This window comes from Lithobates pipiens, unplaced genomic scaffold, assembly GCF_037356315.1.
Source record: "Lithobates pipiens isolate NorthernLeopardFrog02 unplaced genomic scaffold, aLitPip1_a1.2 Scaffold_18, whole genome shotgun sequence".
Lineage (NCBI taxonomy): Eukaryota > Metazoa > Chordata > Amphibia > Anura > Ranidae > Lithobates > Lithobates pipiens.
In genome coordinates, this window is record NW_027507758.1 from 380,369,766 (window position 1) to 380,394,783 (window position 25,018).

Below are 25,018 nucleotides of genomic sequence, written 5' to 3' on the forward strand. Positions count from 1 at the left end.
AGTTACAATATATCTATACTATTAATAAAATTGTTAAACTCATATTAGAAATTAATACTCAAATGATAATCTCAATATCACGAAAAAATATATTATTAGGGAAAAGGAAAGGGGGAAAAAAAAAGAAAAAACCTACACACAAAAGACCTCAAAGAGAAGTGTTGGTTCTGTTTGGACTTTTTAGGCAAAAATGAAAAGTAAAAAACAATATATTCAAAACTATTATTTATTTTTAAAAAGATTTTTTTTTAAAAATTTTAAGAATGAAAACAAAACAAGGGGAAACACATCAAGTCTTAACTAAATATCCTGTCAAGATTATACAGTCTACACAGAGTTTATATTCATTTCCATATAAGTATCCAAATTTTTTTTTAGAGCTTATACATTCATACAAGGAGTAAATGAGACAGGATATCAGGTATGAAACTAAAGCTTAAATATGTTGTGGCGCTCTACATGTTTCGCGTTCAGGAGCTTTAACAATTTTCTAAAATCTAAAAAACATTTATATCATAACATAAAACATTGCACATACATTTATTTATAAAAAATAATAAAAATAAATAAAAAAAATATAAAAAAAGGGGAAGGGGGGTGTTGGGACGGGGTTGTGTGTTGTAAGGACTCTCATGATTTGAAACAATATGGGAACGGATGTGACATTTCAATTTCGTGCATGTAGTGTAGATATTATACTGAATTTACTTACGTTTCTTCATGGGTATGCCCCAAGAGAAATGTACCAGAGGGAAGATAACCAGAGAATGTTTTTCCAAATAAATAGAATAAAGTAACCAGTTTTCAATTCAGGAAGACACTTCAATCTATGTATATGCCTGCAGTCTAGCATAGAGGCCCCAGATACCATGTAGTATGGAGTGGCCAGAGACGACATAGGAAGGGGTTCTGGTACCCCGTATTCTGTGTAGAAGAAATAAAATGAAAATACTTTTTAGAGTGTTTGAAAAACGAGATAATAGGGAAATTTATGTAAGGTAGTATGCAAATGTATTCAAGTTTAATATAAGAAATTACTGTGAAAGAATGCACTAATATTAAAGGGTAGTGAAACAAGTGAGTATAAAAGGATTTTCAATAATTTAGCCGATTGTTTATCATTTAAGAAAACAACCATGAGTATTGATAAGTATCAAGTAATATAAGATAGGTATATCTGGAAAGGATGTAAAAACAAACATAATGATAAATATAAGAGCAAGGAGGGAGGGGAGAAAGGTGATGCACAAAAAATTGTGCTCAGCATGTGCTAATAATGGTGCAATAAAAAGCAGGATAGAAGGTGAAGGGTAGATCAGAAAATAGTGTCACCTTTAAAATGAAGTGGTAACTTCCAGCAGCATCAAAGTGCAAAAGAGGTGGGAACAGGTTCTCCCAAAATGATCCAAGTTAAGAGGGGGGATCCTTGTTAGCCCCTATATTGTTCCATCTGGTGCAGAAGTGGGACCGCTGTGCACAGACGCTGGCCCCATGTGTCCGACTTATGCACAGCCGCCCCGGAAGTGACGTCACTCCGCGATTAGCAGAAGTGACGTTCAGCAACCAGACCATGCCCCCTCGGGTGGCCCCCGTCAGCCAGAACGCCGCAAACCGGGAGTGCGGCGTCTCCAAAGGTCGGTGCAACTAGTAGGAGCGGGCGGAACAGTCGCCCTGCCCCCTAGCCAGCCAATCACGCCGAACAATAGGGGGACCCCTCAAACCCATCCACAGGCTGGTGGACAGGTCGAGGCAGATAACCCTAAGGGAACCCCAGAGGAGAGTTGATGATGTCAGACTCCCCCATGGGACAGCGCCAACCCGTAGACCCTGAGCAAAAAGCAACAAGGTCACTACGGGCAGTGCTTATGTGGCCGCATATTGCGGTCAAATCAGTCCAAAAAACACAGAAAAAAAAAAAGAAAAAAACATCCTTTACATACAGAAGAACAAAACATTTAAACAAAAAATATATACCATCAAAATAAAAATATTTAAACATAAGTAAAAAACATAAACATATAAAATAGTTATCATTTATAGAACATAAATAAAAAACTTTTATGAAAACTCATAAACACCAATGCTCTATGTAGTTCAATAGTATTTAAGGACACTATCCAAGTGTCCAAATATCTAACATTAGCATTGGGAATTTTTGGCAAGCGAGCAAAAAAAAAAAAAAAAAAAAAGGGGGAAAAGAAGGGGGGGGGGGTTATTTTGGAGGTCAGGGGAATTTTACAGAAATGGTTTATATGATTGGGTCTCATTTAGGCCTGGAGCTTAAGTGGCATTGAGTCTCTCAATCCAAATAGTCTCTCTGTATTCCAATTAACAACCACATCTTTTTTTTCCTCTCAATAAGGGTTATTGTATAAATGTAAAATTACAAATTCTTAATCTACGCTAATACCATTTTACAAATTCCCCCAATAACCTGGATTTCATTTCCAACCAAAGGTTGTCTAAACCAGTTACATTATATCTATACTATTAATAAAATTGTTAAACTCATATTAGAAATTAATACTCAAATGATAATTTCAATATCACACCCTAATACTAATATATCCACAGATACATTTCCTTGAATGAGGACAGTTTCCACTATCAAAGGATATTCAATTTGTGTAATACATGGTTAAATGATTCATTTTACCATGTTTGGAAAACAGATTAAAAAATAATCGTGACCACATTATCATTAGATTAATTAAACCCGGCACATTTTTTTATAAATGTTTTGTCTAAAAAACTGAAATTGGCATGGTGTCCTTCCAGGTTATCACTGACCTCTTATCTCTGCTACATGAGAGTGCAAAGGAGGGGGGTCACATCTGCATACCTGACACACACAAGAGATAGAACTAAAGGTTCCAGCATTTACACACATACACGAATATCTCTCTAAAATCGCTTACATATTTCCCATTTTTACACAACACATGCATATCATTCTCTCACTTTCTTTTAACTCTCTTTAATATTTCCCTGTTTAAATTCTGCTTGCCTTATTTTGTTCTGATATCCTTTGCATCCCATGTATTGTAATCCCATACTTCACATACTCTAGCTTCTATGATTCTATGATCAGACGGGGGCAGCCATAGTGCTCATCCCATCTTCCCTCTCTGACAACATATAAAGCATTCCGTTTTACCTCTCATTTCTCTGTTATAACTTTACTTGTTGTAGTGCCTGATCCCAAATCCATCCCACAACTTAACATGAAAATGTCCCTTTTTGTCTAGTGTTAATTGTCATCCTTGATTCATCCTGCTCACAGAGATAGCTGTTTCTCTAGCTGTTTACTCTGCATGATTCTTAGTCCCTGTGGACTTTGGTGGTAACCCAGTTACCCATTGTGGATTCCTGTCCATTTTAACCATTAATCTAGGGGCTCAGTATAGGCCGAACCGCATCTTTGGTTCATATATTTTATAGCGCTCCTCTTGCGCTGGGCATTTTTGAAGGTCTCTTACCCTCCATTCCCTTACTTAATTTAATTCCCATCAAGTCTTCTCTATGTGTGATTATACCCTCTTGCCTCTAAACTACTTTATCTAGCAGATGTGTATTACATATACCTGTGAACAGCACTATTCTTCCCTTTCTTATCTATAACACTCAGATGGACAGTAGACAGTGACAACATAACATATAACCACCAATCAATACAATTCGATTAAGGGGGGTAAAATAGGTACCCTTTGTCCTGAAAATGCCTTACCAATCAAGGAAGTTTGATAACTCAAATGTAAGCAAAAGGCTCACCTCAGCCGGCTGATTATCAGAAATTCCCGGATCGTCTAGTTTTGGATACTCAGGGCAACCTGTAAATCCTCCTCCTAGACAAAGCTCGCCACCTGACCTAAACATTTTATAGATAGGCTACTCCTATCCTCATATTGATTAGCGGTTCCAAATTAATAATAATTACTGCAGTAGGGAACAGACACAAAAGATCCGCATCTTTCCAAATAACTGTTCTGCTTTATTATGGCGCAATTTAAGGTTTTTATACAGATGATTACATAGCTATCACATTAATACTACAATTGTACGTTTATGGTAACAGGGGAGGCTAATTCTAATCAGGACTCGAAAGAATGCAAACGTGTACTGAAAACATTATTAGTGCCGTGTGCAGTGTGCACAGTGAGGGCAGTGTGCAATACATAGAAAATAGAATACAATTATATACAGAACTTACAAATTTCCTTAACACTTGGGGAGCCACAGCCCTGTCTGAATAATGTGTGCAGGTTTCAGTCCGCCTGTAACCCGGACACATGATTCAAAACATGGACTGTCCAGGTGAATCCTGGACAGGTGGCAACTCTATTCTGCACTGACTGTCTTATCAGGATGCAGGACCCCGGACTCTCTGTCTGGAGTGCTGATTGGCCCTGTGCTGATGCACCCTCCCAAGAAAAAAAAAAACTCTGAAAATACATACCAAACTAAACATGCACAGCCTGTCCCCTGGCTCTGTATTATCAGGAAATATATTGGGGACAGTGGAAGGGGGAAAGGATCAGAGTAGACAGGATCGAACAGCCTTTTTACACAATGCAGAGGATTAACCCTTTAGGTGCCACAGTGAATATAACATGCATGCATTACTGCATATATAGACTGATTTTACTGTTGTGGGTTTAGAAATACTTTAAGAAACACTTTACAATTATCTTAGTAATGCCCCTCAACAATACTGGCCTAAATATCATGAATCACTTGATGTTGTGACTAACTCTTTGAATAAACAATTTAAACCTTCACTGAAAATGTTCTTTTGTGCATGAAAACTGTAATGGAAGTATACAGCATCTGTCCAAAGTTGGCATACTCTGTAATCTAGCAAAACCAAAAATAAAAGGGTTAGCCATCTTGTTGGCAAGTGCCTTTAATAATTTTCATGTAAACAATTTAAACAGTGGTTAAACGATCCTTTTAAAATTTGCAGTTGTAAATGTCTGCAATTATTAACAACAACAATAAAAACAGCAAGTTGGTAATGACATTGTTCTGTTGCTTTTAACAACATAGCATACTACTAGTGTTGCTGTTATTATAATTACTATTTATTGATAGAGCATATGTATATTCTGTGGTGTTGTCAACCTGGGAAAAATCCCCAAATAAACCTGCATAGATTAACAGTGCAAAGAAAAGAAGGGAGTCTTGCCCATGACAGCTTAAAGCGAAATTCCATCCAAGTTCCTGAAATTCCACTGCAGTAGGGATCCGACTGTTAAGCTGAAAGGCTTCACAGCTGGTTTCTCTTACCAGGAATGGTGGTGGCAGCACCCGACAGCTGATCTGAAAATCAGCTGGGGCGCCAACATCGTTGGAACGCTGGACAGGTAAGTGTCCTAATACTAAAAGTCAGCAACTATAGTATTTGTAGTTGCTGACTTTTCATTTTTTGGGGGGGGGGGGGGGACAGACAGAACATCGGGTTAAAGCTCATCTGAAGGTTTATCATTTACTGTAGTGCAGCCGGATTGCATACACATTAATAACCAAGAGCTTTTTTCTTACATTTTAACAGTGCTATTTGCTGCAGTAAAGGTTAAAATCCCCTACACTAACAGCACACTAGAGAGTCAGACTACAGCTCAATGCAGAGCACATCAATTCAGAACTCCATTTCCGATACCTCACTTAAAGTATAACTAAAGGCAAAACTTTTTTGTTTTTGTTTTGGACAGCGTTGAGAGAGATTAGAATGCTTGTCTCTATTTGTTCTGTTTAACATTATCATTGAAAGTGAAAGTAAAGAAAATCCCAAATTTTGGGTTGTCCCCAGAAAAGTAATAGAGGGAAAATCATTTACTTATATGGGGATGTCTGAGCTTTATAAATTAGAATTAGAACATCCAAGGTCACAGGATGATACAGTACATACTATACAGCAGCAGCAGCATTAATACAGTTATGCTAAATACTTTATTTTCCCTGGATTAGCAATATTTAATTGAACTGGCACTGATTCCTATGTTTTATTCCTATTTCTCTAAAGATGCTGCAGCTCTGGTTTTAGGGGCACCAGGTGCTCCAATGGATGTTGCGTGCCATGATGCTAACAAAGATTATGTGATTGTATCATGGAAGCCACCAAACACTGCCAGTGAAGCTCCAGTCATTGGATACTTTGTTGATAAGTAAGTACTTGGCACTAATATTTTTTTTTTTAACCACATTCCCATCTCAATTGATTCGTTTATTTATAATTTTAAAGACCTTTCTAACAGTAGATGTAAAGGATAATTAGACATTTGTGTAGGCAGCACCATCATGTTCCCGAACTTTGAAGATATCTAAATGTCAAACAGGAAATATCATCAGATAACAGGTGTGTGAAATAATTAATGTGAGGAAGAAAATAGTGATGAAATGCAGTATCCATCACTAATTACTATGGCTTACTATCTATTAATATTATTTCTGAAAGCCAATATACACTATTTTTTAACTGAACATTTTTTTTTAATGACAGATGCGAAGTAGGAACAGACAACTGGATCCAGTGCAATGATTCACCCGTTAAGATCTGTAGATATCCAGTAACTGGCTTATATGAAGGAAGATCTTACATTTTCCGCGTCCGAGCAGTTAACAAAGCAGGAATCAGTAGACCATCAAGAGTTTCTATAGCAGTTGCGGCTCTGGATCCTGCTGATTTATCAAGACTGCAAAGTATGATCACTAGAAATGACTGTATAACCATGTATACATTTTTTTCTTGCATGTTTTAAGATAAAGCATACACTGACACTCTGCAGTACAGCTGCCATGCTTTTTCTTTATTTGCAGGCAGGCTCTGTAATGCACATGTCAATTAAATAGTCTTTTGTGACTCCACAGTAGTTTATTACTCTGTACAGTAACTACTTCTCTTGGTATTTCCTTAACTTTAAAAAAGGAGGTAACTTATTTGCATACAGTTCTATTTTTCACCTGACATGCTAATCTGTTATTAATTGTATTTCCACGTTTGCAGGTACATCAGAATACCTTTTTTTACATTGTTACATGTTCCCATTCGCATAGCATAATGTTAACCACTTCCCGACCGGCGCACGCTGATGTACATTGGCAGAATGGCACGGGCAGGCATACTGGCGTACAGGTACGTCCAGTTTTAAATGCCGCCCTGCCATCGGGACCCCCGTGAGTCCGGTCACGGGTCCCGCGGACTTGATCGCCGTGGGCATACCCGTGATCGTCTCACGGGGCAGCTGACTAAGGAGATGCCGTTGTAAACAGCATCTCCCCGTTCTGCCTAGCAACAAGTGACGCTGATCTCTGCTCCATGTGATTGGAGCAGAGATCAGTGTTCACTAAAACAAAGCCCAGTCCCCCCACAGTTAGTAACACACCCCTAGGAGGAACACTTAACCCCTACACTGCCACCCACTGGTTAACCCCTTCACTGCCAGTGTCATTTACACAGGAATCACTGCATTTGTATGGTCCCAAAAATGTGTAAAAAATGGCCGATGTGTCCGCCATAATGTCGCAGTCACAATAAAAATCGCTGATCACCGCCATTACTAGTAAAAAAAAAATATTAATAAAAATGCCATAAAACTATTCCCTATTTTGTAAACGCTAACTTTTGCTACATCCAATCAATAATCGCTTATTGCATTTTTTTTAACCAAAAATATATAGAAGAATACGTATCAGCCTAAACTGAGGGAAAAAAAATGTTTTTTATATACTTTTGGGAGAAATTTATTATAACAAAAAGTAAAAAATAATGCGTTTTTTTCAAAATTGTTGCTCTATTTTTGTTTATAGCTAAAAAAAATACCACCAAAAGAAAGCTCTATTTGTGGGAAAAAAGGACGTCAATTTTGTTTGGGAGCCACGTCGCACGACCACGCAATTGTCAGTTAAAGCGACTCGGTGCCAAATCGCAAAAAGTGGTCTGGTCTTAGGCCAGCAAAATGGTCCGGTCTGAAAGTGGTTAAAGAAATATTTAAAATCTGCAGCATTTCTTTTTTTAGATGCTGTTTTTGGAAACTTGACAAAGAAAAATCCCACTTAGTGATCATTGTTTATGAGGAGGCTGGGTAGCTATAATTACCATAATTAATCCTGTCTGTACTGTGCTGACAGAGAGATCACTTCTCAACAAGAAAGTGTTAAACATTTAGAAGCTGTGCTACACTAACGTATGTTAACGTCTAAATTCACCTTTGGAGCATGTTACATGGTACACCCTTATTTAAGGTGTAGCAAGTAACATGTTCTAGCAGCCCCCCCCCCCCTTCCGTTACCCACACAGCTGTGTCATTCATTCACGGGGATCTGTGAATAAATAAACTACAAGTCCCATCTTCCACCTTGGCAGACTTGCATATTAGCCTTTAAAATTAGCACTTTAGATTTTGAACGTTCGAGTCCCATATACTTTAATAGGGTTCTAAAGTTCACATGAACTTTAGGTCTGTTCGGAGCTTCTGGTGCGAACCGAACCGAACCGGGGGGGGGGGGGGGTGTTTGGCTCATCCTTAGCAGTGACTCACAGTATAGATCACTTTGGAATATCTCTATGTATCTGCTAATGTATTATAGGAAATCTGGCTTTTAGGCTGGTTATGGCTCCTTTCATATTAAGTGTCTGATCGCATCCGCCTGTCAGTTTTAATGTAAGTCATTTAAAACTGCTTGCAGTTTTAATGTAATGTCTGGTTCCGGCAATACGGATGAAAATCATTGAGAAAAATGGCATGGGTAGCCCCCCCCATCCATTACCAGCCCCTTTGGGTCTTGTATGGATATTAAGGGAAACCCCATACCCAAATTAAAAAAAGGAAAGGCGTGTGGCCCCCAGGCCCTATATACTCAGAACAGCAGTATACCGGTGGTGCAAACAAGACAGGGACTGTGTAGGTTTGTTGTGTTAAGTAGAATCTGTTTGTAATTTTGAACTGGTACATTTTTAAAGTGTAGCTCCAGTCAAAAAGTCTATTTTTAAGCTTTTTGGAAAACATAGGGAAGGGTTATCACCCCTGTATAATTTGTTTTGTGGTCCGTCTTTTTTCATCTCACTTCCTGTTGTCTCCTTCCGTTTGCAAGTAGGAGACGTTTGTAAATTGGATGTTTGAAAGTAAGGGCCTGCCCTATATGCTCTGCAGAAATTTGGGCCTAAGGTGTTGGTGTTGCCACAACACTGTAAGCCCTCACAGTTACTCTTGGTGGTTGCTGGAACACCCTGCTGTGAACTATTATATCAGGAATTGTAATTACATGCCATTGTTGAACATGGTAGAAAAATTGGGCCTTTGGTGGTGCTGGTGCCACACCACTGTAAGTCCTCACAGTTACTCTCGGTGGGCGCTGGAACGGGCCCTGCTGTGAAATATTATATCAAGAATTGTAATTACATGCACCTGTTAAACAGGGGCTAAAAAATTGGGCCACGACACTGCAACACCTCACAGAAACTCTAGTTAGAGAGCAGGAATGAGCCCTGTTGCAAAGTATTGCATCAAAAATTGTAATTACACGCCACAGTTAAACAGGGGCTGAAAAATTGGGCCTTAGGCACTGGTGCTGGTGCCAAGATACTGCAACCTCTCACAGATACTCTAGTTGGAGCGCAGGAATGAGCCCTGCTGCAAAGTATTAAATCAAAAATTTTAATTACACGCCCCTGTTGTACAGGGGCTGAAAAATTGGGCCTTAGCCACTGGTGGCGGCACCCAGAACCAAAAATGTTCTTCCAAGCTATCAGCAGGATCATTGAGGAGGAAGAATATAGTCAGTCAGCATAACAGGATAGTCACTCAGCATCCGCATAGGCAGTCTTGAAGGAAAAAAAATATTCAGTTACATCAGCTTCAGGCGCTTGGTAGCTGGTGGTGATCCAAGACTGATTCATCTTTATTAAGGTCAGTCGATCAACCGAATCGGTGGACAGGCGCACCCTGTGAGCTGTTGCAAAGCCTCCAGCAGCACTGAATGTGCGTTCCGAAGGAACACGGGATGCAGGACAGGCCAGTAGCTCAATTGCATACTGTGCAAGCTCTGGCCAGTGATCCATCCTCAAGACCCAGTAACCCAGAGGATTTTCTGGTGGGAAAGGTGTCCAAGTCTGACCTTGCCCCTAGGTATTCCTGCACCATGTAAATCAGAAGCTCGGGATGGTTGCTGGAACCGATCATACCTTTGGGCTGCGGACTAAAACATTGTCTGAATGCATCGGTCAGACGGCCACCTTCTCCATCGCTCCTTCTGTGACTGACCGAAGCCTCAGCAACACATTGTCCAGGACCAGGAATTTGTAACCGCCCAGTCTCTGTAAACGGGTTGCACAGACCTTTCTGCGAGGCCTCCTAGAGATGTCTCATCCTCTGCTCCCTCTGCAAAGGCAAGCTAAGGTTCACAACCTTACCCTTGTACAGTGGATCAAGGAGAATTGCCAGCCAGTAATGATCCCTCTCCTTTATCTGCTGAATATGAGGATCTTTCCGTAGGCTTTGCAGGATCAGGGAGGCCATGCAGCATAGGTTAGCTGAGGCATTTGGTCCAGTGACTCCTGGGTCACTAAGGAAGACATAATCCGCAGCCACCTCCTCCCAGCTATGTACAAATCCACGGGTTTCTTGGGACTGTAAATCATCCCTAAAAGACTGCTGCTGATGCTGAGTGCCAGCCTCCACCTCCATGCTGACACAATCCTCCTTCTCCTCCTCTTCCTGTGTGATCGGCGGGACAGCAGGAACACTGTCTGGATAAAGGGGGGCCTTGAGAGGCAAGGAAGTCCCCCTCTTCCTGCCTCAAGTGCTCTGTCTATTATTCCATACAGCGTGTGCTCCAACAGGTGGACAAGAGGTACAGTGTTACTGATGCATGCACTGTCACTGCTCACCATCCTTGTGGCCTCCTCAAATGGTGACAGGTCAGTGCATGCATCCCTGATCATGACCCACTGGCATGGGGAAAAAAAAGAGCTCCCCTGACCCTGTCCTGGTGCTGTAGTCACACAGGTACTCATTGATGGCCCTCTGCTGTATGTGCAGCCACTGCAGCATGGCCAACGTTGAGTTCCACCTGGTGGGCACTTCACAGATAAGGCGGTTCTTGGGCAGGTTCAATTCCTTTTGGAGCTCAGCCAGCTGAGAACTGGCATTATATGACCAGCAGAAATTAACACAGATTTTCCTGGCCTGCCTCAGGACATCCTGTAAGCCTGGGTACCTGCCCAAGAACCGCTGCACCACCAAGTTAAGCACGTGAGCCAGACAGGGCACATGGGTCAGTTGTCCCTGTCGGAGGGCAGAGAGGAGGTTGGTACCATTGTTGCAAACCACCATTCCTGGCTTAAGCTGGCATAGCGTCAACCACCTCTCAGCCTGCCCCTGCAGAGCTGACAGAATATTTGCCCCAGTGTGGCTCCTGGCCCTCAAGCACACCAGCGCAAGCACGGCATGGCATATTTTTGCCTGCGTACTTGTATAGCCCCTTGTATGCCTACGGAACACCGCTGGTTCCGAGGACAAAGCACAGGAAGAGGCCATGAAGGTGCTAGCAATTTAGCCAAGCTAGCATTCAACCACTGGACGTGTGGATGGCTGGAGTGAACTTCTTTCGATGGTCCAGCAGCTGGGGCAGGGAAATTTGCCTGGTAAAATCAGATGTCGGTGTACTGCTAGCAGAGTGCCCACAAGTACTTGGCTGTGGCACACCTAATTCTACACCTTCATTCCTCTCAGTGCAGGTTTCAGAGAGGACTGAAGGTATAGTGAGGTTGGAGATCCCAGCTGATGAGGAGCAAGGAGAGTTCCGCTTTGTTCTTTGGTGTAGGTCTTTAAAGTATGCTTGCCAATGAACTGCATGGCAAGTCAACATATGCCTGGTCAAGCATGTGGTGCCCAAGAGGTTGATGTTTTGGCCACGCGAGATACGCTTGAGACATACGTTGCAAATAGCAGCGGTGCGATCTGATGCACTCGTCTCAAAAGAAGCCCACACCAAAGAACTTTTGGAATAACTTGCAGAGGCAGCGCCCTGCACAGGCGGAGCTCTGCGGTAGGATTCAGTCAGTGTGCTTCCCTTAAGCTGGCCCCTGGAGGGTATCCTTCCTCATTGGAGATGAGCCTTCTCCTCCTCCTTCTCTCTCCTATCAGGCACCGACGTGGAGTCAGTGACCTCATCATCCCTTCCCTCCTCATCACTGGAGCAAACATGGCAGCATGCTGCAGCTGGTGGGCATCCCCTCTCTCTGGGCTCACGCTACTGCCTTCCTCTAGCTGAGTATCATCATCAGAACCTTCAAAACGCTGGGCCTCCTCCTGGAGCATGTACCCAACACTATGCTCAAACAGTTTGGGGGACTCCTCAGGAGGACATGGTGGGTATAGGGAAGGAGTGACTGATGCCATTGAGACTAGGGAAGAGGCCGCATTGGCAGCTGCTTTGCCAGTACCCTGAGCCTGGGTGAGAGAGGATGAGGAGGATGAGGAGGGCTTGGTCATCCACTCTACCAAGTATTTGCCATGTTGCGGCTCAACACGTCCAGCTGCCGAAAATATGGATAAGCGTGTCCCATGGCCATGTGCTGATGACGATGCACTGCGTCCACGACCAGCACTGTTGCCTCTAGACACAGAACCGGCTTGCCCTCTTTTATTGGCTCGTGACTGTCTGCCTCTCCTTGTTGGCCTTACAGACATACTAATTGCCTGCAAGAAGATGATAACACCAGCAATTGGGGTAACTTTAGGTGCACACTGTGCAGATGACACAGTACACAAACTGTAATTACTGCAGCTGCCTGTCTGTGGTATAGGATCTGAAGAACACAAGCAATTTAGGTAGCTTCAGGTGTACACTGTGCAGGGGGCACAATACACCAACTGTAATGGCTGCAGCTGCCTGTGGTATAGGACTTGAACAACATCAGCAATTGGGGTAACTTCAGGTGTACACTGTACATGTGGCACAATACACCGACTGTAATTGCTGCAGCTGCCTGTTGTATAGGATTAGAACAACACCAGCAATTGGAGGTAGCTTCAGGTGTACACTGTGCAGGTGGCACATTACACTGACTGTAACTGCTACAGCTACCTGTGGTATAGGACTAGAATAACACCAGCAATTGGGGTAGCTTCAAGTGTACACTGTACAGGTGGCACAATACACTGACTGTAACTGCTGCAGCTGCCTGTGGTATAGGACTAGAACAACACCAGCAATTGGGGTAGCTTCAGGTGTACACTGTGCAGGTGGCACAATACACTGACTGTAACTGCTACAGCTGCCTGTGGTATAGGACTAGAACAACCCCAGCAATTGGAGTAGCTTCAGGTGTACACTGTGCAGGTGGCACAATACACCGACTGTAACTGCTGCAGCTGCCTGTGGTATAGGACTAGAACAACACCAGCAATTGGGGGTAGCTTCAGGTGTACACTGTGCAGGAGGCACAATACATTGACTGTAACTGCTACAGCTGCCTGTGGTATAGGACTAGAACAACATCAGCAATTGGGGGTAGCTTCAGGTGTACACTGTGCAGGTGGCACAATACACTGACTGTAACTGCTGCAGCTGCCTGTGGTATAGGACTAGAACAACATCAGCAATTGGGGTAGCTTCAGGTGTACACTGTGCAGGTGGCACAATACACCGGCTGTAACTGCTACAGCTGCCTGTGGTATAGGACTTGAACAACACCAGCAATTGGGGTTGCTTCAGGTGTACACTGTGTAGGTGGCACAATACACCGACTGTAACTGCTGCATCTGCCTGTGGTATAGGCATAATACACTGACTGTAATTGCACTAGGTTCAAAAGAAATGAAGACACTGTCTCTGCCTGTCTCTATGAGCCGCCACAACACACTACACAAGGCCGCTGCGCAGGCGGCCTTATATAGTGTGGGGCGTGTACTAAACCCCCGGAGCTATGATGCCTGTGGCCAATTATGGCTCTCCTCGCTGCCGACACGGTGATTGGCCAAGCATGTGGGTTATAGTGCATGCTTGGCCAATCATCAGCCAACAATGCACTGTGATGCCGCAGTGCATTGTGGGCCATGAGTGCCACTCGAATATGGCGCAAACGCCCCATAACGTTCTGGTTTCGCCGAACGGGCAAACACCCGGTGTTCGAGTCGATCATGCATTCGACTAGAACACCCAGCTCATCGGCAATCTCCATTCATCCCTATGGACTGGTGGGTGTAAATGGACCTGTTCATTTACACCCACCTACCTCCAATTCCAGTCCACTAAAAAAAAAAAAAAGAAGATCCATCCCCTCCCTCTAGGCAGATGGGAGGGTAGTCAGGTGTAAACAGACAGCAGGGGTCTATTTAAACCTACCAGTCCATAGAACAGAGTGAGCTGTGTCCATGTTCCCTGTGCATAAACGGAGCGGATACAGACCTCAATTTTATTTAGGTACAGTGCCGCACGAGCGCGCAATTGTCGGTTAAAGTGATGCAGTGCCATATGGCAAAAAAATGGCCTGGTCATTAAGGGGGAAAATCTTCCGGTTAATGAAGTAGTTGTAAACCCCTCATCCAGAGTCTGTGGCTATGGAAGGAAGAGGGGTAATGATTAATGCAGCTACCAGCGGGGACAGCGCGGGCTTCATTTGCAGGTAAGTGCCACATAATGGGCATGTGCATACTAGCCCATTATGCTTTTACTTTGCAGGGGAAAAAAGAGGAAGTAAAACCCATCAGGGTTTACTTCCTCTTTAATTTTGTACATTTTAAATAAAACTCATTATGAAACATGAGAGCTTCCATGTCCAACTTTTTCTTCTGAAAATACTACTTGCCTGGTTATCTTGCTTACCACTGGCTTAAATATTTTGAGCCTGGGTCAATGTTTGAGAAAATATCAACGCTAATAGTGCCCAGGAAAATAGCATTTTGAGAAGGAGGTCAACAATAACAGCTTTGTTTGCAAAAAGCACTGGACAACGCAAAAAGTAGTGCTTGTACTACTTTTGAAAATGCCCTTCACCAAACTGCATGGTACTGCGGTACCAAGCCATTTGGTCATTTGGTGCCCATAAATGCAATGCGTTTTCAATCTGCATTTGGGGTGTTGTTAACAATACATTGGTATCCGTATGCAGATCACAAGGGCGGGTGCATTCACCTGTGGTCGAGGAAATGTACATGGAACACATCTTTTCTGCACCACATTCTGGTGTGAACAGAATAGGGTAAATTAAGCGGCAGCGCATGCTGGGTGGGGTGCAATAGATAAAAACATGTATTTAAATAGAGTCCAAAATAGAATGCCCATATGTGCAATGTGGGAAATAATATTCTAGTAAGGCTGTCAGCTTGCAGATAGAAGTAGATCTGAAACATAGACAGGAAAGAAAGCTGCGCCTTCTAAGCATAGTAAATAAAAAGTTCTTTAATGGGTTTGGTGTATAAAAGTAGCAAATACACTCACAAACAGATGATGGGAATGAGCATATAACATAGGAATCATCTGAGCTTGTGTAGGAGGAGCATCCTCCCGCTGACCTTGCATCCAGACGTGACAACACCACAGTGCTACGTTCCGGTGTCTGCAGATCCTCTTCCCCGGATACCGACAGTGTTGGACTCCATCTCTGTAGTTGCTACAAGGGATAGTCTCACGGCACATACCAGTCAAAGGATGATTCCTATGTTATATGCTCGGTCCCATCATCTGTTTGTGAGTGTATTTGCTACTTTTATACACTGAACCCATTAAAGAACTTTTTATTTACTACGCATAGAAGGCGCTGCTTTCTTTCCTGTCTATGTTACATTCTGGTGTGAACCTGACCTTTATGCACTGTTTGGTCTAAAGCTTGCAGATTGACAACAAGCCCCATTTATATTTCCACTTATCAGCCTGATGAGAGACTAAAAATGTAAAATAATTCTTAAAAAAAAAAAAAAAGAAATGTAAAATTAGTGTTCTGATAATACTAGTTGCGTTTTAGATTGATTTAGTTGCTGAACATTTTAACCCATAGTCCTTGGTCCTACACATGTTATATTATTTATATTTTTTGATTGATTTATATTTTGGTTCATGTTGTATCTTTTTGTTCCCATTTGTCGCGATTGAATACCTTTCAGGTAAATTGGCACTAGAAACATGTATCTGATTATACTGAGTATGGGTCTGAGAACTAAAATTAAATTCCACTCTTCTTATTTAGCATATATTTTAAAGCATGAAAAGGCCACATCTATATTAGTCACAACTTTAGGGGTTCATTTGTTTTTATTAAAGTTAACAGATGCATAACATTTTGTTCCTAAGTTTGTACAATCATCTTGGTTATACAAAAGATGTGATCATAATATTGTTATATAACAAATGATAAAGATAACAAGGTATAGTAACAAAAATTGAAAGATGAGATGTCATTTTTTTTCTGTACATAAATCTATTTGCCAGAGAGTTGCTTAGCTCTACCACCATAATGAACTGATTTTCAACATGCTCTTACTGCTTGTACTGTCTATAAAACACTGCAAGACCCTCAGGAACGTCTGTCTACTGCGCCTCCACAGCTCATATATATATTTATTTACCTATTTCCCTGTGTGGTAGTAGTAAACATTTGCGCAATAAACTACTTTATTATTCTTAATGCAGAGCGATGAAGCATATATTGCGCATAGCTCCTGCAGAGCTTACAGTATAAAAACAGATGTCAGGCTGTATGCCACCAAAAAAAGAACATAAAAAAAGCTTGTTATACCTTAGTGTCAATAAATCACAGAGCTGTATTATAACCTAGTGCACATTTTGTGTTTTTAAAATGAACATTAAGCTAGAAGCTTGCTTCAATCATACAAATCTTGGTATCGTATAAGAGATTTTAACTAGAATTTGAAGATGAGAAAAAAAACAAAAAGCGTAGATGCGCACAATGAAACAAGCATAAAGAACATGTCCATCCAACAGTCAGCAGTTCTATGCCTTCATTCAGTTCCATGGTTGCCAATTTATACCTTTTATTACTGACACATCTGTTTGATACTGGTTCCAAGCTTTAGTCATTGCCTAAACTTCATTTTATCGGTCACAGAACTTGCGTAATTCATATGCATCAGTAACTAAAGAGATGAGATGGAAAATCTGCTTGTATAATCAGAAATGCATTGGCCTTAGTTGTGTCATATTTTTGTTTTTCCTTTATATCAGTAAAGCCCAACTCCAGACAATTCTTTTTGTTTTTGATAGATCATAGTTTTTTTGTGTCCTCATTTCTCTTCACTTCCAGTCCTGGTGACAGGAGATCATTGGGGAAAGAAGTGGTAGGAAATATTTCCAGAGATAACTTAACAAGTCTTTGATTTATTTGTCTGCGACTGTCAATCTGTTTTGTTTTGTCTTGATCTTATAGGATACATTTAATCTCTTTACCACTCTATTTAATTGTTTTGGCTTGAGGTAGATTTAATAATGTTGCTTTTTTACTGAGAACTGCAAGCTATATACTTAAACCAGACTGTGGGGTTGATTTACTTGCAAGGGGATTTGCCTCGGAGCTTAGTGAATGAGGTGAAATTCTGCTGACTTCAATCATCCAATCATGTTCAAGCATAAGGTTGAGTATTCTTTGTAAAGTGAAAGTTTAACTCATTCACTAGGCTCTGGGGCAAATTTATTTTGCAAATTGAAACTTTACTTGAAAGTGAACTGATGGGCATGAACAATATGTAAAGTCGGAAGGACAAGGCCAGGCTATAATTGGCTAAACAGAGAGGAAGCAGTAGATTGGATCGGATCATGGCCAGACCAGTGAATTCATAAACTGTGGGAGAGCTGCTAGGAGGCTGAACTAAATTGTGACAGTATAAGGTAGATCTTCACCTGAGGTTTCTAAGCAGACCTAGACAAGGGTTTGGCAGGAGGGTAAGTTGCCCTGGGCGCAGTGAAGCAAAAGGGCAAAAAATAGAGGCAGGGGGGTACACCCATTCTACAGCATGTATTAATAGTGGTGGAAGGGGACGCAATTCTGCATCCTTGCCTTGGGCACTGGATGCCCCTGTCTCTGTACTGTTTATAAGTATTACTAAATTTCATGAGGGGAACAAGTGAAGATAGGGTAGGCTATCTTATTTAAACATGCAGCACAAAATCATTCCTAACAGAAATAAATACATGCTTTCTCTTTTTAGAAATCCATTTGGATGGGGGACAAGAAATTGTTATCTGTCAGGATGATTTGGAAGGTATCTTATCCATTTTTCTATCAAATTATGATGTTTGTTTTTTTTTTTTTTTTAGTAAATCTTCAAATTTCTTTGATAAAATATAATCTACATATGTAAATTGTATTTACCATTGGCAGTAGCATAATGCAATACTGATTATGTTTAAGTACTTTGGCATATAGAAAAGTTCAAACAATTCCTGAATGTCCTGGCTCAGTTGGTAATTTTACTGTTTTGCAATTAAATTGCTTTTATATTTTAATACTAAGGAGTTAAGCATTTAAAATGATGGATGCCAGTATTTTTATAGTGCTATTTCCTAGCTGATGCTTTTAAAGGCTATTTCTGATTTATGTACATGCCAGTGTGTGTTTTTTTTTTTTTTTTTTTTTGCATTGTTTAGTTTGACTGTTTTGGAAATTACAACTTTTTCTCTTACTTGCAACATTGCTTTGATATTGACTTTGATAATACATGTGTTGCTACAGAGTGGTGATCTTGAGTTTTATTTAATTTCTTCATTGTATCTTGTAACAGTGAATAAAAATGACAAATAAAATCAGTGTTCACAAATAATTAGCCTGTTTACTAAGTATGGCTTTTTATTAGGTGATGTCAAAATTCCTGGATCTCCCACTAATGTCCAGGCTTTGGAAACCAGCAAAACCTATATTGTGCTCAGTTGGGAACCACCAGTTCCTCGTGGTAGAGTTCCACTTGTCTATTACATTGAAAAGGTAAAGAGTGGATGGTCAATTATTTTTCTTTAGTCTTATCCGTAAGTACCTCTTGACAAGGATCAGAGAAAATGTGTAATGTGTTATAAAAGACATCATTAACTCAGTGTAATTTTAGCTACTTGAGGATGGAAAATGTGAACTCTTTACTTTTGTGTCCTTTGAAGTTTACGTAGGGCAGAGGATTCATTTCACTTTGAAGTATGACAAGCTGAAAATGCGTGGAAGTGAAAAAGTCATATAATGTCTGTGTAGAAGATTACTCTTTGGTTGACATAAACTTTAATTACCAGTGAAACCTTTCCAGCATAGTCAAAAACATTCCCAACAGTGAAATCAAATGTTCTAATAATATCACACATGAAGATATGGCCATCACTTTCAACAGTAGTCATTAATGTGAAAAATGTGTGGCCTTATCATCAAGCACCACACACATTTAATCTGATCTTTATGCATTATGAATTTAACCGGTGCAATTACTAAAATCCTCCTTGATATCTTCCTTGATATCAATCTATTGTAATCCCCTGTACAATAGAACATAGACAGAGAGAGGAGGGGAAGCAAAAGGATCCCATTAGGTATGCTGCACGCACATTTGCTGTCATTGCTGACAAGAGGGGAGAGCAGAGTGATGAGCCCATTATAGTGCTGCTGCCCCACTGTCTAATCATTGGTTGGTGGTAGAAGGTAGGCAAGCTCTATTGCATAAGTCTAGTATAGAGAAGTCATGTTACCAGCATAGCTAAGCAGTCTGGTAGGGCTGTTTAAATCTCAGGACTGAATATATAGAAATAACAATACTGTGCAGCTAAAATAGTTCACATATATGTTTTTTAAATGTGTATCTAAGTTTAACTTTATTTATTCTCTGTGGTTACCTAAGGAGCATGATTTAGGTTTCCTTGCAACCCCCTTTTCTTCTATCATTATTCGATGCCTCCCAACATTCTGAGAGGTGAATACCTATTAGCAAAAGTATGTAGATGTAGGACACACCCCCTGCCACATCCCCTTAAAGGAGAATTGTACAAAAAAATGGATTGGTTAAACCCACAAGCGCATTTTTTTTTACCACTACTCTTCCTTTATGCTGGCTTTTAAAATTTATAAATGCAGCAATTTTATAAATTAGTGAAAGGTTTTGCAGTAGGAAACACTTTTTGAAAAAAATAAATAAATAAAAAGTAAATTTTCTATACAACTATGTAGATCAGACCAAAATGAGGAACAAATGAGGAGGAAAGAGGGACAAAGGGACTTTGTTCTGAATCAGGGACAGTCCCTCAAAAGCAGGGACAGTGGGGAGCTATGTTAGGCACTTATTTAAAACACAGCATGATACAAACATATTAAGCAGTAGAGACAGAGTTGAAGCAGGAATCAATCTTCTCCTTTCTAGGGGATAGCAGTACAGCAAGATAGCAAGCGGTATAGTGGGGCTTCCATGTTAGATAGACTAGGTGAAATCATGGGAAAACATATATAAGGATGGAGGCAGCTTTAGTTTCACAGTTACATATTCTTCTCCTTTTTATTATGGACATGACTTTTTCAGCTTTGCTAAGAGCATTGCTAAGAGCAATGACTCAACTTTTAGCACATAACTGAGTTTGAGATAAAATGAAGTAGCAAGTAGCAATAGCAAGCTTCCCCATCCTCTTATTATTATTATACAGGGTTTATATAGCATCAACAGTTTTTGCAGCGCTTTACAACATGGGGACAGACAGCACAGTTACAATACAATTTAATACAGGAGGAGGAATCAGGAATCAGAGGGCCCTACTCATTAGAGCTTACAATCTAGGAATTTGCTCCACGTATACTGCTCCAGGAACCATTTGTCATGTGTGAAATGTGTATTTTTAAAACAAAGATTGTATATAGATAGTTAAAAAGATATCAAACAACAGTTTAAAATTGTATGAACTTCAAAGTAATCTAAATCAAACAGGAAACCTCCAAGTTAAATAGTCCATCCCTTGGCCATATCTGAGAAGTGGCGCCCAATATGCTTCTATGGAACTATCTCTAATAGAGGAAAGGCTTGAGGCACTGGCAGGGGAATGAAGCCTATTTTTGCAGGGTCACAGGTATGTTTGCATATACCAAAGGGATAATTGTACTTTTCCTGAAAGTATTATTATTATAGCTATTATTATTAATACGTATTATCATTGTGAATTTAAACCTATGAATCCAATCGTTAGCAATGGGCAAGGGATAAAAAAAACTTGCTTGGTCTCTAATGCAATGGCAAAGTTGTATTCATTTTAATAGTCATACAAGACTATTTATTGAATGGGGAAAGGTTTTTCACTATGTACTAATTAAACTATTGTTTTTTTTTTCTTATAGACAATGGTTGGTAGTGGAAGTTGGCAGAGGGTCAATTCTCAGATCCCAGTACGATCACCTCGCTATGCAGTGTTTGATTTGGTGGAAGGGAAGTCTTATAATTTCAGAGTCATTGCAGTCAATAAGCATGGTGTCAGTGAACCTTCTGAAGTAACACCACCAATACAGGCACAGGAGCGTCTGGGTAATCCATGTTTTGTAATACTTTATTTGAATAAGTGTTGTAAATTTACTATACAGTACATTGCTTTCTTTAGTATACTCTTTAGTATACTTATCTGATCCTATAAATCCACCGAGCTATAATTAAGATTATATTTAGTATGTAGTTCTTGCTAGTAAAAGTTAGGTCGATTGTACTTGTTTACTGATTTATATGCCTGTTTTTATGCGCTTGCATTCTCTTATTTTAGAGTTATATGCTGATGTATTTTTTTCTTTCTTCTTTAAAGCTGTGCCATCTGCTCCTGGTCGTATATTGGCATCTAGAAATACCAGAACATCAGTTGTCGTACAGTTTGATAGAGCTAAAGTAGAGGAAGAATTAATTGGATACTATATAGATAAATCTGTTGTGGGGTCTAACCACTGGGAACACTGCAACCACAAACCCATTAAATATACCAGGTGTGAAATTTATTTTGAAATATATATAACACTTTTTAGACACTAGGTTTTGTGACAAATGATACTTGACTTTCAAACGATGTGTATTTTTATTTGGCTTGTTTTTAGAGCAGGAGACAAAGTAAAGACTCATCTCAATTGTCATAGCCTCTCAAAATACAGTAAGATACTTCTGTGCTGTATTTCAGTCATTTACCACCTTCACCAACATCAGTCCGTATAAGTCCTTATTATTAATTTTAGGGTTTTTGTTATGGGTGACATTCTATACAACTTAAGCCTTGTTAACACTTCAGGTCATGCATATTGAAAATACATTCTCATGAATGTACAATGCACAGTTGAGGACTAACATTATTCAAGATGTTTTAAACGATGCATAAGCAATCACTCTAGGAGAGCTGCAGCAAATCACGTTTAGGTTTTGTCACATGATCTTACTGCCAGGTTTCAAATATTGTTTTGGTCATGCTGTAGATTTAGAGCAATGGATTAGATAGCCTTACATACAGTGGGTATAGAAAACACCCCCCCCCCCCCCTTTAAAATAATCAAATTTTCTTGCTTTGCAACCTGAAACGAAGACACATTTTTTGTTTTATCCAGCTGTATTTACTACTGCAATTTATAACATCCAAGTGAAAGATATAACATCTGCATGTCAGAAAAAAAATAACAATATTCAAAAACAGAATCACTGAGTTTTGAAAAAAAAGGTCATCCCCCTTATGTGAGTATTTTATTGAACCACCTTTTGCTTTAAGTACAGCCTTTAGTCTGTTGTAATATGTCTCTACTAACTTGTGCACATCTATACTTTGCAATATTTGCCCACTCCTCTTTTCAGAACTGCCCAAGTTCAGGTATATTTGATGGTGACATATTTGACAGACATATTGCTTGGTGTTCAGGCCAAATAATTCAATTTTAGTCTCATCTGACCATAACACCTTTTTTTCATGTGGCCTCGGAATCTTCAAGGTGCATTTAAGGTGATCAGATGAGAAGAAAATGTAATTATTTGGCCTAAAAACCAAACAATACGTCTGGCAGAAATCCAATACAGCTCACCATCCAAATAAAACCATTCCTACAGTAAAGCATGGAGGTGGTAATATCCAGTTATGGGGGTATTTCTCTGCAGCAGGGACTGAGGCACTTGTCAAAATGGATGGAGCAAAATACTATCAAATTCTTGAGGAAACCCTCTGCCAGAAAGTTGTCAATGGGAAGAAGGTTTACCTTCTGACATGACAATGACCCAGAGGGCACAGCAAAAATGACCACAAGGTGTTTTGAAGAAGAAAAAGTTAAATGTCCTTGCATGGCTTAGTCAGAGCCCAGACTTAAACCCCATTGAAAATATGTGGAATGACTTGAAAACTGCAGTCCACAAACGGGCACCATCAAATTAAACTGAACTTTAACAGTTCTGCAAACAAGAGTGGACAAATATTGAAAACTCCAGATGTGCAAAGTTATTAGAGACATATCCCAGCAGGCTAAAGGCTGTAATTAAAGCAAAATGTAGTCCAACAAAATACTGACGCAAGAAGGGTGACCCTATTTTTAACTTAGTGATTCTGTTTTTGATTTTTTTTTTCTGACATGTTGGTGTTATATCTTTCGCTTGAATGTTATATGTTGCACTAGGGAATACAGCTAAATATAACAAAAACAGTTTCTGTCTTCAATTCAGGCTGCAAAGCAGCAAACATTTGATTATTTTACAGGGGGTAATTATTTTCTATACCCACTGTATATAACCCACTGTATATACCTCAATAAACATTTGTAGATGTATAATATACAGGCAGTAGCAAACACAGCTCGGCTTCTATGAGTTATCTGGTCTTTATGAGTTTAGCGAGCCTTTAGTCTGCATGCATAAAATATAGATTCAGCAACATCAGATTTCTTTTTAAATTACTATGTTGCAAGTGATTTGTTGACAGTTGCTTAATTTGAAATCCGTTTACATCAAGCTGAAAATGATGTGAGTTGCAGAGGGGTGGACAGTCAACTGACCTGAAAAGCCTTTATAATACAGCAATGTGAATCAAACAGCAGTACCAAGTGGGAAGATGCGTTTGCTAAAGACACATCTTTCAGTCCTTTGCATTTTAGGTCTTTCAGAGTTGTGTTCTATTTCTAGTGCTGTTCATTATGTAAATGGAGTTGATACCAAGACATACATTTAGATGGAAGAGTGCACATTGTAAATGCTATATTTGGCACATATTACTTTACAAATGATGTTATTCTTTTGACCCATCTACCTAGTGGCTCCAAATCACCACAGTAAAATTTTGTGAATAAATAACTATGAGATTGTAAATCTGAGACCAGGGTTCAAATGACTCCCAGACTGTGTCATGATACCAAGCCAAATTAGTAGAACTCCCAATATATATAACAACAGTAAAAGTCTGTATAAACTGAATTGAGCAGCATATAATGTATATATATGTATATATATATATATATATATATATATATATATATATATATATATATATATGTGTGTGTGTGTGTGTGTGGATTATTTAACTGTAAGATTTTGCTGTAGCTTAAATGCATCTTTTATTTTCTGTAACCTCAAGTCAAGTAGCTAAATACACACTAAAAACACATATATGTTTTACCTTTCAAGTAAAGTGTTATTTTGTGTAGCCAGTTCTCCAATCTTGGCACTCCTGCATGACAAGGTAATCAAGTCCTGGACCTCCAAGGCAGTAACATCATGTCTCAGTAAAGGACAACCTAAACCTGTTGATAAAACGATACAGGAGCAGAAGTACTATTACTATTGTCCACATGTTCCCTCTCAGCGCATATGCCCCCAAAAAGTCTGTTTAGCTTTTAGTGCAGACCTTACATCTCCCAGAGTGCTGCTATAAAGAAAATGAAAGAAGCCCATATGTAAAAAAAAAAAATGATGTTACACTGGAAGCATTAAAAAATATATATACAGTATCTCACAAAAGCGAGTACACTCTCCGCATTTTTGCAAATATTTTATTATACCTTTTCATGTGACAACACTGAAGAAATTACACTTTGCTACAATGTAAAGTAGTGAGTGTACAGCTT

At 39.9% G+C, this 25,018-nt stretch overlaps 1 protein-coding gene across 2 annotated transcripts in view; it reads left to right on the forward strand.

Moving 5' to 3' along the window:
• MYOM2 (myomesin 2) overlaps positions 1-25,018 on the forward strand; it is a 235,516-nt gene that overhangs the window by 95,723 nt on the left and 114,775 nt on the right. For both annotated transcript variants that reach the window (XM_077487771.1, XM_077487772.1), the window contains 6 exons: positions 6,023-6,164; positions 6,500-6,699; positions 18,162-18,215; positions 18,807-18,934; positions 21,299-21,482; positions 21,751-21,925. In XM_077487771.1, the coding sequence (XP_077343897.1) occupies positions 6,023-6,164; positions 6,500-6,699; positions 18,162-18,215; positions 18,807-18,934; positions 21,299-21,482; positions 21,751-21,925 (883 nt within the window). The remainder of the gene's footprint in view (positions 1-6,022; positions 6,165-6,499; positions 6,700-18,161; positions 18,216-18,806; positions 18,935-21,298; positions 21,483-21,750; positions 21,926-25,018) is intronic.